This window comes from Corvus moneduloides, chromosome 5 (assembly GCF_009650955.1).
Source record: "Corvus moneduloides isolate bCorMon1 chromosome 5, bCorMon1.pri, whole genome shotgun sequence".
Taxonomy (NCBI): Eukaryota; Metazoa; Chordata; class Aves; order Passeriformes; family Corvidae; genus Corvus; species Corvus moneduloides.
Window position 1 is genome coordinate 41,416,937 of NC_045480.1, and position 12,677 is coordinate 41,429,613.

General features: G+C 41.7%; 1 protein-coding gene across 3 annotated transcripts in view; it reads right to left on the reverse strand.

Moving 5' to 3' along the window:
• Positions 1-12,677, reverse strand: part of EMCN (endomucin) — a 55,245-nt gene that overhangs the window by 28,799 nt on the left and 13,769 nt on the right. For 2 of the 3 annotated variants that reach the window (XM_032109615.1, XM_032109613.1), the window contains exons 2-5: positions 10,221-10,280; positions 7,873-7,974; positions 7,366-7,473; positions 311-430 (exon numbers count right to left, since the gene is read on the reverse strand). In XM_032109615.1, coding sequence (XP_031965506.1) covers positions 311-430; positions 7,366-7,473; positions 7,873-7,974; positions 10,221-10,280 — 390 coding nt within the window. Of the gene's footprint in view, positions 1-310; positions 431-7,365; positions 7,474-7,872; positions 7,976-10,220; positions 10,281-12,677 lie in introns of all 3 variants that reach the window. The other variant, XM_032109614.1, reaches the window with a different exon arrangement.

The following is a 12,677-nucleotide window of genomic DNA, read 5'->3' on the forward strand; positions in this document are numbered from 1 at the left end:
TTTATCTTAATGACCTCCTCTGACAGTCAATGCTACACGACCTCACACAGCATATATGAAGATCACTATTATCACTTGTAATTTATATCCTCCTGTAATGACACCACATATCTCAACTGAATGTTTAGAAGTTCACCCATCACTCAACAGAACTTCAGGGCTAGATGACATGGACACAGTGTACCCTGCATGAATAAGATGTGGTCCTCATTCCAGAACGAAGCACAGCAAAAGAAGAAAAGACTCAAAATTATTTGCATCATTTTAACTGCTTGTATAGAGAGAGAAAGTGTATTTTTTTGAGACTTACCTGAGGTTCCAGAAGCAAAAGTGCTTCCTTCTGTAGAGACTGTAGAAGAAAAAGATCCCATAGTAGATGCAGCATCCAAACTCCCATTTTGTGCCACTTGCATTCCACTTGCTTGTGTAGCTGGAAATTAGAGAGAAGTTCAGCTAAGATGCACCTGCATAAGCACTGTCTTAGATCCTGGACCATTCCTCAGACAAACACTCTGACCATCACAGAAAAGACTTAAGGTAAGAAAGCACTACATCTTCTGGTAACTGCCTCTCAAGGAACAAATCATCCCTATGGAATTGTTACCACTGGCATAGCTGAGGCATCTTCAAAGCACATTGTAGCAAGAGAAACAGCCTCATATCTGTGACAGAAGACAACCCTGAGCTCTGAATTGGGAGCCTAGAATAGTTAGACAATCTTGCACCAAGAGCAACATGAGCAGAAGAGAGAAGCTCAACTTACTGCCCTCCATATTTTCCTTCATTTTAAAAATCAATCAATCAATCAATCAAGCTTCAGTTACAACTATCACATAATGTGACACTGTATAAAGTTGAAGGGATTGCACTTAAGCAAAGAGTTAATTATTTCATTCTGTGCTGTTAACGCCTAGGAAATAACATATCCCTGAATATTAATGTATGAAAAATAAATTGTCTTATTTCTGCTCTCAATCAGTCAACAGGAGATCAAGGCTATTGTGTCACAAGATTTACAGCCTAAGGTGAGGCCAAGCAACAGTGCAAGGCATAACCTGAGCCCATGGAACTGAAGGTCACTGAATGACGAGAAATAATTTAAAATATTCCAGCATTGCCCATAATTCCTACGTCTATACTCAAACCTCAGAATAACAACAGGCAAGACAGTGCCTACTGAATAAAACATAGAGGTGCCCAAGAGTAACCTTATACTTCCTGTCTGATATAAATCAGAGAGGCAACTGAGCTGTAAACTATTTTCAGTGCCTCTTCATATGAATTTTAAACACTGAAACTAAAACAACTCTAAGACATGTTTTAGTCAGCGAGCAACATCACACACATACAATATATAAATCTTGAGGAATGCTTCATCACACAATTTATCTAGAAACTGATTACCAGTTTGGCCCCTTGAAGAACCCAAAGCTCCCTATTCTGCCACCACACACCTTTAACTTGGTCCTTCCCTTCCCCTCTTGTTCATTAGATGCAGTACCTTAGAAAGGCAAGCTTCAATTTCCAGTAAGCTAAGAAAGAGTGAGTTAGAGCCGCTGGAGTCAGGGGATTCATATAACTTTGGAAACTGAGAGAAGCTGGGCAGCCAGGGATGGTGTCTTTCAAGGCTGAGGCATGAAAATTATGCAAAACAAGCTTAAGTGCCTAAAACTTTCAGTGGGATTCTAGTGATGAGAAGCAGAATTTCATGTCAGCTTCCTTCAGAAACTTCAGCATTGTACCCCTTCAACATGCAAGTCTAACCTGCAGTAGAGATGAGTATAAAAAGCCCCTGTACCTCATTTTTTACTATAGTATAGTGCAAGGATCTGAGAATGTTAACAATTTCTACATTCTCTTCATGGAAGCTTTGAATGAATCTTGAAAAGCAAACTTGTTCCACATTTGAGTCTTATTGTCGTGGCTTCAGACTCAAATTTTATATGTCAAATTTTAATCTGAGATCAATTTTTTAAAAAGGAAAGAAACCTGAGGTACCTACCTCTCCCTACAAAATGCACAGGCTTGTAGCAGTAACAGCAGCCATCTTGTGGCTCCCTTGTCATAGGTTAGTAAAGGATTGCATGGGAAAATGAAAAGTAAGTTGGAATAACAGTAGGCCTTCATGTGCAGAGACACTCAAACACAAATATGCTTTGTGAACACTGCAAAACAATCAGGTGTGTGGGAGAGAGGAGGAGGGAGGCAGCCGGTTCCCCTGAAACCCCCCAGAGGGCTGTTTTCCCATGGGGATCACTCATTCCATGCATCTTATCAGTCCTGGCAGCAACCCAGCCTCGGGTGCTCCTCTTGTGTTTAGGAGCTGTGAGAACAGATTGTTCTCAGGAACACGGGCTGTGCACTGGATATGCCTTGGCAGGGGATCGGGAGGGGAGGGATGATGGCATTTCCATTTTATTTTTTTAAAAATTTTAATTGGGTGAGATTCTTCCAGTGACCCAGGTAGCACCAGGTATGAACGAAGTATGACTTACACCTTTACCTAGGGCTTGGCATGAAGCTTATTGCATTTATTTTGTCAGACTGCAAAACAGGCTGAGTGCTCCCTGTGAAGGGGTGAAGAAGATGTGCTACAGGGCAAAAATCCGTGTGCCAGTTTTCACCACTTCCAAGACGAAAAACGCAACCTGGTGGGTACGGTTCCCTTAATTCCACTGCAAAATTAAATCCTAGCAACCAAATTCTCTGCTGACTCGTGGCTTTGAAGCAGCTTTTAAGCAGCATCCAAGCCTCATGCCTAATGCATAGCACAGGCTCTACCACCAACACATTTAGCAGATGAGACAGCTTCTGCACCAAAAGCCTGTGGGAACAGAAGCATCTACACCCAGCCACTGCTCATGTACGGAATGCTGCTAGAGATCTGCCTTTCTGGTAAATCCCGTAACTCATCTCTGTGCGAGCTTTAATTTGATCTCGGCGGCAGGAGACAGCACAAGCCCTCGCTGCGGTGGCCGCGCTCCGTGCGGGAGCAGGCGGTGGGCTCTGCGCCGTGACTCAGTGCTGTCGGCCCCGCTGACACATCGCTGCAGGCATTCGTGCGCCTCGCCTCAGCCAGCTGCAGCGGAGATTCCTGCCTGCTGCCAGGGGGAGGCCTGGCCTTGCAGAAGAGCAGCACAGCACAGAAGGGTGGCTGCAGCTGCTGCTGCTGCAAAAGCGCCCGCATCATCGGTTAATGGGTTTGTTGTCAACAGCTGATTATGAATAAAAATGGTAAAGCAGTATAGAGTGTAAAATAGCTGTCCACGTGGGAATGATTGCTGCAGCAGCAATCTCTGGTGGTGATGCAGCTCTCGCTGCTGATACTTTGATAAGATAAATGACAGTGTGTTAACACGTATTTGGCAAAGGGATAATCAACAACAGGGAACCTGAAGCTGCTCTGCAAAGCTGCTGTCTGAGCTTCAGGAATTTCCTTGCTCTCTGTGCTCTGAAAACACTTCATTCTCTTTAACCTGCTGAAATTCGACACATATCCTCACTTGATCTTAGCATGGTTTTCTACTTAACCTATGCATAATCCACATATATTATGGCATTTCCCTACAGTACTTTAAATTTTCTTTATGGTAAGCTGTTACCTAACTAGCTTTGACATTGTAAGATGCTTCAAGTAACCCACAAATACTCTGCGTATATTCTGTGCACTGCAAAGAATATAGACATCTGTATTGTATGTGTTGATACCATTCTTGACCAATTAATCAACCAAGGAAAGACTTTTAAGGGGCAAAACGAACTCCACCCAAACCACGTTAAAACACCAGCACAAAAGCTTTGTTAGATGGAAGACTAAAGCTTTTCCCTTGAGCTCGTATTTTTAGCATTAACACACATACACATTGCCCCCATAAGCCTGAAAAGCCACTTGCATTAATGAGCGCACAAAAGCTTTGAAAAATCCCGTTGTATCAATCCCAATGACATTTTTGCCCATTCAGAGGAATGGAAATTGGCTAGGGAGGTAACCAAACAGATCTCAGTTTTAATGTTTACATCCATAGTTGATTGCATCTGCTGTCTGCAGCTTTATATTTTCTGGTAAGCAAAACCCCAAAGTATTTTAAAATACGTATTTTAAAACTTGTCACTGCATAAAATGTCTCAGCAGCCAACTATACTCAGTGTTTACCTATAGTATGAGTTAACAACCTGAGGAAAATTGAGCAATACCTGTTAGTATAATGCTTTTCTGGTAGCGTTCCTGAAGTAAAACTTCCTTTTCAATTACCAGTAGTTTGATTAAAAAAAAAAAAAAAATTAAATCCTCCACTGTTTCCCTTTGTCACTATTTAATAGTTAATATACCATTGCACCATAATGTATCATTATCCAGGAGAGTGGGATGACATCACTCAGAAACACAACAGTCAAAAATCCACTCTTATTTGTCAATTAACATCTTGAGTACTGATCTTATATAAGATGCTTGCTCCATATCCAAGGGAGGAACAACAGAATTTTTTGTTGCATTTCATTTCTTATTCCCTTTGATAACTTCAAGTGTCCCAGGATACGAAATCCTGATTGCAGATGCAATTTTCTGTGGTGTGACACCATATAAACTCTTGTTTTAAGGGCCTGAACCACACACGTGAGGTCACTGACTAAATGCGAACTCTTGGATTTGACACCTTATCTTGATAAAAAAGAAGGCTAAGGAGACCAGTCTAATGTTGGCTTCTAATACAATAAACAGGGCAGAAAGGCAAGAAGGAGAGATTGTACTTGTGGCCTGCAGAGGAAAAGAACACTGAAGTCTTAAAAAAAAATGAAGGACAAAGATGTTTGCATGATTTCAGTGTATGGAGCACCGGGGGCTTTTCCTGGATCTATAATAAAAGGTGACAGCAGCCACAGAAATTGCAGCAGAGACAGGAAGCCCTGTCAAATCTTAGTTGTGTGAATGCAATCACTTGCTGAAGCTTTTAGCAGGGATTGAAGCAGAGAAAGGGATGACTTCCATTACAAAACAACAGAGGTGCCTGCTTTCTACTAAAAATCAGATGTAGCAAAAGTAAATTTTGAAGTGTCATAAAGGCACCACCAATTTCTGCCTCAGTTTCATACAGCCAGTGCAAAAAAGGGGAGAAATGAGTGCTAGTGAAAAAGAAAAAGAGAGCAGCCAACTTTCCTCTCCTGTCCATTTTGAGAGCAGGAGTTCTGCTGTGCCTGTGCTGGCTTCAGGGAGTGCTGCTCCCCCAGCCCGGTGCTGCTGCCGGGGATGCCGGCAGGGGCTGGGAGGATGCAGGGAAGCCAGGGACACCCTGCTGTGCCCATGCAGGGGGTGGAAACGCAGGGATGGCTGTAGCCTGCAGCCCGATGGTAGCTGAGGGGTCTGAGGGTTTTCTGCAAGGCCAGTCACACACACACAGCCCCTGTGCCACGCCCTGTCCCAACACCAACACCTTGTGCCCCATCCCACTCCTTCGTGCTGAAGCCAAGGCTATGAGTTTCTTGAAATGTAGACCAGAATTTAGTCTTAAAAACCCACTAAAATTGGTTTTCACATACAGATATTTCCAAGGACTACTTTTGCATTAAAAGATGATACACATTGTTTTAACTTAGGGCATTTCCGATGTCCGGGACACACTGTCCCAGTTTTCCTTCTTACTAAGGGGATTGAGGGACATGTAAGTCCTGTTTTTAGGTTAATTTACCAAGCATTTTTTAATCACAAGTTGGTGGTGGAGGGTGCTTAGCTTAAATGAGGAGTTTTAAAACGAAATCACAACACAAACAGCTAGGGACTGAACTCTAGCTGATGGGAAGAGATGCAAGAGGAGTGGAAAAGAAGCACATTGCTGAAAGCTTCTTGCCCAGGCCCATCACACCTCCAGCACCACTGTACCCCCAGCACCAGCTTTTCAGTGCAGAGCAGTGGCTGGAGCTAAGCTGCACTGGCAGGCATGCCTTTCCTCATTAGCTTTCCTTCCCCTGCCGGGAGCTCTACCTGTCACCAAGGTTTAGTTCCAGGTGGCTGTGCTGCTCCGGTACCCACAAGCCAGGAACCTCTGCCAAGCTGAAAGGACCAGGAATCACATCCGTAATGCAACGTGCCATGCTGTGGGCTTCTGACAGGCCTGCAGTGTCACAAATGCAAGCTTTAAGAGATTCTTTGGGGCCTTTGGTATCACTTTGAGCAGCCTGTGCGCTGGCCAGGCTGTATGTATTCTCTGACTCATTGACACTGGCATTTAAAAGCCAAGCCAAAACCCCAAAGGTTTTGGGCTGACAGTCAGACCACTCCTTACACAATGCACAGCAGGAAAGCTGCATCAGTAGAAAATGAAACCACAAAGCGAAAGGGGAATAGTTCTCCAGGCAGCTTAGCAGGCTTTGGTCCATGAAGGGTGGCTTTAAAGGAAAATCTGCACAAAGAAAGCATACAGACTGCTTCACAGGAGTCCCTTTTTAGGCAAACTAGCCAAGGGAAGAGAAGTCACATTCTAATAATTTGTCACAGTTCAGTATGCTATAAACATCAATTCTGAGTGCATTGGTGTGCCACTGACTACCGAGATAAATATCTGGAGGGTTTATTTTTAACTTTTTAGTTAATTAAATATTAAAAAAAAAATGAGTGTTTCAAAGCTCTGGTTCATCAAAAGACTGGAGCAAACATTTACGGTGCACATCACAGACAAACAAGGGAGACTAAATTTCGTCTTAAGTTTACGAAGGTTCTTTTGGATGTTATTATACTTTTTTAAATTAACCCAACTACTTTGCTGGGTATGTGGGTTAGGTTGGGTTTGGTTGGGTTTTTGTTTGGGGTTTTTGTGGGTTTTTTGTTTATTTATTTGGGGCTTTTGTTTGTTTGTTTTTGCGTTTCTTTTTTTTTCTAAAATCCAATCTGATATTCCAGGCCAACACACATGGTATTCCGAAGATTTATGGGAAATAAAAGTATCTTATAGAAGTTTCTTATAAAAATAAGAAACAAGGAGGTGTTGTTTTGACACCATTCTGATCACAAAGAATAATTTTTTTTGACTAAATGTTTATTGGAAAAAAAACCCAAACAAAGAAGAAAGTAAAAAATTAAAACTGTTCCAAATACATCTCTCTCAATTACAGGGAGATCAAAATCCAGTGTAATGGCTTCAGACCACCTCCATTACAAATTAAAGGTGTAACTTTCTTTGTGGGGGATTCTAGGGCAAGATTCATTAAAGATATATAATATGGTAGGATGAATAGCTCTGCTTCCCCAAATCACCAAATCCAAATCACCAATCACCAAGCTACTCTCTTTTTGACCTCCTTTTACTGTTTCGCAGTTCTACAGAAATGTAGCATAGAATGAATCAGAAATGGCTCAATGAAATCATCACTTACTGTTTGCTGTGCTGAAACTTGTATTTGCTGCTGAAGTCACCACTGGTGGTCGTGCTGTTGTACCTTGTGTTGCTTGTTTTGTAGCATCAGTTGAAGGAGGCGTGGAGTCTAACATAGGAAAGACATTCAATTTATTTCCTCAATTTTGTAAACACACATAAAACACACCTAACTGCCCTGCTTGCAGCCTGATTTTAAATTATCAAAACGATATTTAATTTAAATTCAAGAATAACAGGGGCAGGGTCCCCTTCACTGCAGAAAAAGCCACTCCCTGTCCCATAGGTGGGTCATCCCACTGAAGACAAGCCTGTGATAATGCAGTTGGAAGGCGTAGCTTGGAGCTTCCTTTAAGACTGACCAAACAGAAGCTCCTGCACACATCTGCAAGGTTTCACCAAAGAGTTCACTCTCTGTAAAACAAATTCCCAAACCAAGAGACATTCCTGCTTAATTTCCTCAATGATCACTAGAACAGCATCAGTTAACTTGGAGATTTTCACTTACTGCTTGTGATGGTTTCACTTGCAGCTCTGGTTGAACTTGCTGCCAGCACTGACGCTGTCAATGATGTTGCCTGTGAAGCTGTCGTATTCACAGGATCCACTACTGCAAGAAAGGCATTCACATCATTATTGATTTATTTTATCATGCCTAAAACAAAAATCACACCCTTCTAGCTGTGTTCTCTTACCAAGGCAGTGAATTCCTGTTTAAAGGCTGGCCCTTACAGAGCTTTATTACCCACATATTTTGGAAGACGATTGAAAGGGTTGATTTGGCCTGTGAACAATCTGCAAGTTGCCTACTGAAAGGTAGCCACTGTACCTTCCAGCCAGCCCCTAAAGGAGAGGCACATGATCTTTGGGGGTTATATAGAGGTGCTTGGTGTGACTTCTAAGGGAAGAAGTGAGGGGAAAGGAGCCTGGTGTGGATGGATGGGTTCACTGTGCTGCTAGACTACCCCTCTGAGCAGCACTTTGCTGCATACCTGTTTAGCAGGAGAAGGGATGTAAAATCTCCATGAAGAAGTGTGAGTGACACGTGGGAATACAGCTTATAGATCACAGGTAAAGAGATGAAGGGGAACAGACTCCACTAGTGTTTGGGCAATTTTTTCCTGTGCTTGCCCACCCTGAGACACATTTGAGTCTTCTTCATTGGCCAGCTTTCCTAGACCTTCTTCCTCTGCACTCAGATTTCTGGGGAAAAAGGAGCACCCAGCAGGCCTTCCTCTTTGGAGTACAGTAATGCTTAGGACATTGTGGGTGATATGAATAGTATTCTCTAGTAAATTATATTCCTTGGGGTGAACTCGGTGCCCTTTGTATGGTGGCTCCTGTTTCTCTCTTCAAGAGAAGTGAGACTTGGAGGAGGGGAAAGGGCTCCTGCAGGCAGCAGGGATCCCTTTCCAGACACTGCTGATATGGACAGATGGGAGCAGAATTGCCCAAACATCACTAAAGCAATAGCAAGGTTTAAATCACCTTGTCTTGCTGTGTATGGATGGCATCCTGCAGGTTCCATGTACCCCTGGCACTTGCTCAAAGGAATGGACTTACCAAATTACAGCCAGGGAATCTGGACTAAAAAACCCCATAATGAACCAATTTAAGAGTTGAGTTTTCAATTCTGTAATCTAAGGCAAACAGGAAGTGCTACTGTGAGCTACAGAGGCTCATGTAAATACCTGACAACTAGTACCTCTACCTACCTACTACCCTTTCTAGCATTTTTAATGGATGGCATACATGAAGGAACAGGAATAAAGCATTACATGTAATTTTCTCTCATATGACTTAAGTACTTCTAAATGCAACATTCACACTGGAACTTTTAAAATATAACTCATACTCTCTTTCTCTGCTCTCAGTTTTCTGGCTGTTCACCTAGAATAGCAATGCCTCAAGGAATGCCTCCCCCTTGTTCCACACTCACAAATTGCTTTAATCTCATACTGGGTTTCTAATGCTTTTCTCATAGTGGCATAAATACCAACACTGCTTTCCCTTCCATGAAAAAAAGCTGCAAGAAAAATTTCAGTGAAACATTCAAAGAGCTAATTCACTGTGAGGTGTTGGGCCTTTATGAAGTGTCTTTTAAACAGACATAAACATCAGGGTTTTCGAGAACTCCATAAAAGAACTGCAACACAATTTGAATAGATCTAAATCTTCTGCTGTAACAAACATAATACATGCATATTTCACCTGGTTGCATCTTATCCACCTCCATTACTAGCACTTCAAGTGTATACTTCATAATCTCAGTGCTTTCAGCCCCACAGCAGACTCATATAAAAAAATAGAATACTGTGTCCATGTTTTCTTCTCTCACACGTATAACTTCTTGGATGCAGTAGTCTTCAACATTCAGACTAATAAAGGAGTTCACATAATTGAAATATGGTCAATATTGATTTTTCATACATTTCATAACAAAGCTGCACAATAAAGAGAATTGAATGTGACAGTCGAGGTTGTAGACCAGAAACACAGATTTTTAATGTCTGAAACAAGTATTTTCTCTGTTAAGTCTTCTTGAACTGGCAGTCTTTGGTAATTTATTACTCTCTGGTCTCATTTGAACCACTCCTTGAGAGTTTAGGAACTCACAGAACCTTTTTCACCTGAAACAAAAAAGCGTAGCCTGCTTAAATTAACTGGCTCCATACCAAGATACTTCGATCCTTCATTTGCAACAGAGTTTCATTAGAGACTCAGGGAAATACATTGCTCTACAATCAGCCTGTAAGAAATAATTCACCCAATTTTGCCCAGAAGCTGGAAAAGCTGAAAGCTAGAAAGACAACAGGATCTTCAGAACACCAGATAACAGCGAATTGGAGCTCTTACCAGCTTTTGATTTTACTGCAGAAGTGCTTTTACTGACAGTAGTGGTTTGATTGCCATCTTCTGAAAGAAACACAGAAAGAATCACGTCACTTCTGCACATTCCAGACCTATTTAGCACTACAAAGTCATAATACCAGAGAGCAGCAAGGACCTTCCTGGAAAATCAAGTTCAGAAGCTTATTAGCAGAAGCAACCAAATCATGTAACTGCTACCAACCTTTTCAAGCTGTATCCTAAATCCCTTCATTTTGCCCTGACTGCTGTAATGGGGAGCATCTGCTGCTGCCTCCCACCTCGGACTACGGTGCAGTTTTCCCATTGGTGTCTCCCAGACTTGTTGGTAGGGGGAGATGGAGCAAATTAAAGTTTTTTGCTCTCTCCTCCTCTCCTTGAGTACAACCACAGCTGCTCTGAGTCTTCAGGGTGGAGGATTAACTAAAATAACTGGCCACTGGAGTAAGGAGCTCTTCTCCTGTCTTGAAGTAACAAGATTGTACTTGCTCCCTGGCTAGTATAAGCACTTCAGGAAGGCTTTTCAGCATCACCCTGATCCCTAAATGTGAGAGGAAGAGGAGAATTCACAGAGCATGGCTTGAGAAGCACCACATTGAGTAATGACTGACGTTCTCCATTGTCCTCAACACAGTGCTCCAGCTATTGGGATTTTACTGCCATAAATGATGCCAGTCTTAAAAGGTCATTAGTAGGTGCCTCTTCAATCTTACAAAACAAATAAATCATCCAAAAAAGAAACTTCAACAAACAAAAGGAAAAGTAATTTCTGTCTCTTCTTACTGTGTTGAAAGGTTGTAACAGCATAACTCAACAAGTGTTTTGGCTTCAAGCAAGATTTTCAGTCTTATTGCTAGGATATTCATATTTTTCTACTAAAAGAAGTTGGGGGTGTTGAAGGGGGTGAAAAAGCTACACTGACTCAGAAACAGGCATTTCTCAACCATTTTAGATGGCTGTGAGACAAGTACAGGTACATTTGTGGAGGAATAGATCAGCTCTGTAACTGAATGGGAGAGGAAAATGGCACCGGCTAATCCGCATGTGCTGTCAGATTTGAAGCATGACATCCTGTCAGGCTGCATTAGCATGCTGTAATACAGACATGCTAAACTGAGTCAGGACAGCATGTCAGTATTCTTGTGTGACTCCATTCATGGTAATATCTGCTGGCATTCTCTCTTTTGAGAGAACAGTCAGAACAGTCAGTTTTGTTCCCTTTGCTCAGTGTACTGCGCTCCGATTAACATTTCACAAGCATCACCTGAAGCCTGCAAGAGCCACAGATCTAACCTGGAAAAAAAAATACATAATACAATTGCAGGGGCTCTGCAGAAATGTATTAAGGTTTAACCAAATGAGCCCTTACAACTTCTCTCCAAGCAGCGTGCCCTCTTGGCACCTGCATGTGTGTAATAGGTCTCAGCCCTTTCCCAGTGAGTTTTACTTTCTTGGGCATCTTTTCTAGGTATGCTGTTGCCTTCATAATGCCTTGTCACAGCACATGCTGGCCCAGTTTGATATGGGCATATCCTATATAAAATTAAATGAGTCCTCTATGGGCCTGCTGCTGCCCCAGCTCTACTCCCCAGAATACAGTCACACCATGCACAGACTCGTGCACACTGCATTTAAAATACAGGTTTTCTTGCCATTTAGTTACCCAGTCACAGTAATGCTTCATAGCCCACACTTGAAATAATTGGAAAACAAATTTTATCCAGAGAGACCTAAAGGCAATCTTGTTTCCCTAAACAGTGAACATTTTTCCATCTCTTCATTCTCATTATGTGCTGCTGACAAAGCTCCTGTAATCTCCCACACCACAAGGCCACAGCAGTAGAACAGAATGTTTTTTCAACAGTGCCTACATTTCATATGGTTTTGTTTTAACGTACCTCAGTATCTACCATGTCTGTAATGCCAGCTAAATGTACAAGCTGGCCAATCAGCTCGTTCCCAAACTCACTCTTCCCAAAACTCTCCCTCTAACTCAGCATGACTTTGTAGAAAGCTCATTGCAATATTTAGATTATTCATCCTTTAAAGATGTTCCATTTAATAACCATGTTGATAGGCCAAGGTTTCCTTAAAACTAAAAAAATGTGAATATAAGTCACAGTTTTATTATGACTCACTATTGGTTGATTTTATCACAGGTTAGAGATAAACTAAGGTAAATTCAATTAACAGAGTACAATAGAGTTTTATGAATTAATTGTTTTCTTGAAATGGTGAATAATTAAGTATACTTTAAAAATAAGTTGAAAGCAACATATAAGAATGTTTAAAACTTGACAGGATGGGGGGAACTGTTTGATTAAAAGAAATGATAGAACTGGTGGCTTATTATGCTCTTCTTTGCAATGTTAAATTGTAACTAAGGAGAATCCTATGGGGGATAAAAGCAAGAGATTAAAAATGATAGAGAAAATAATTTTCATC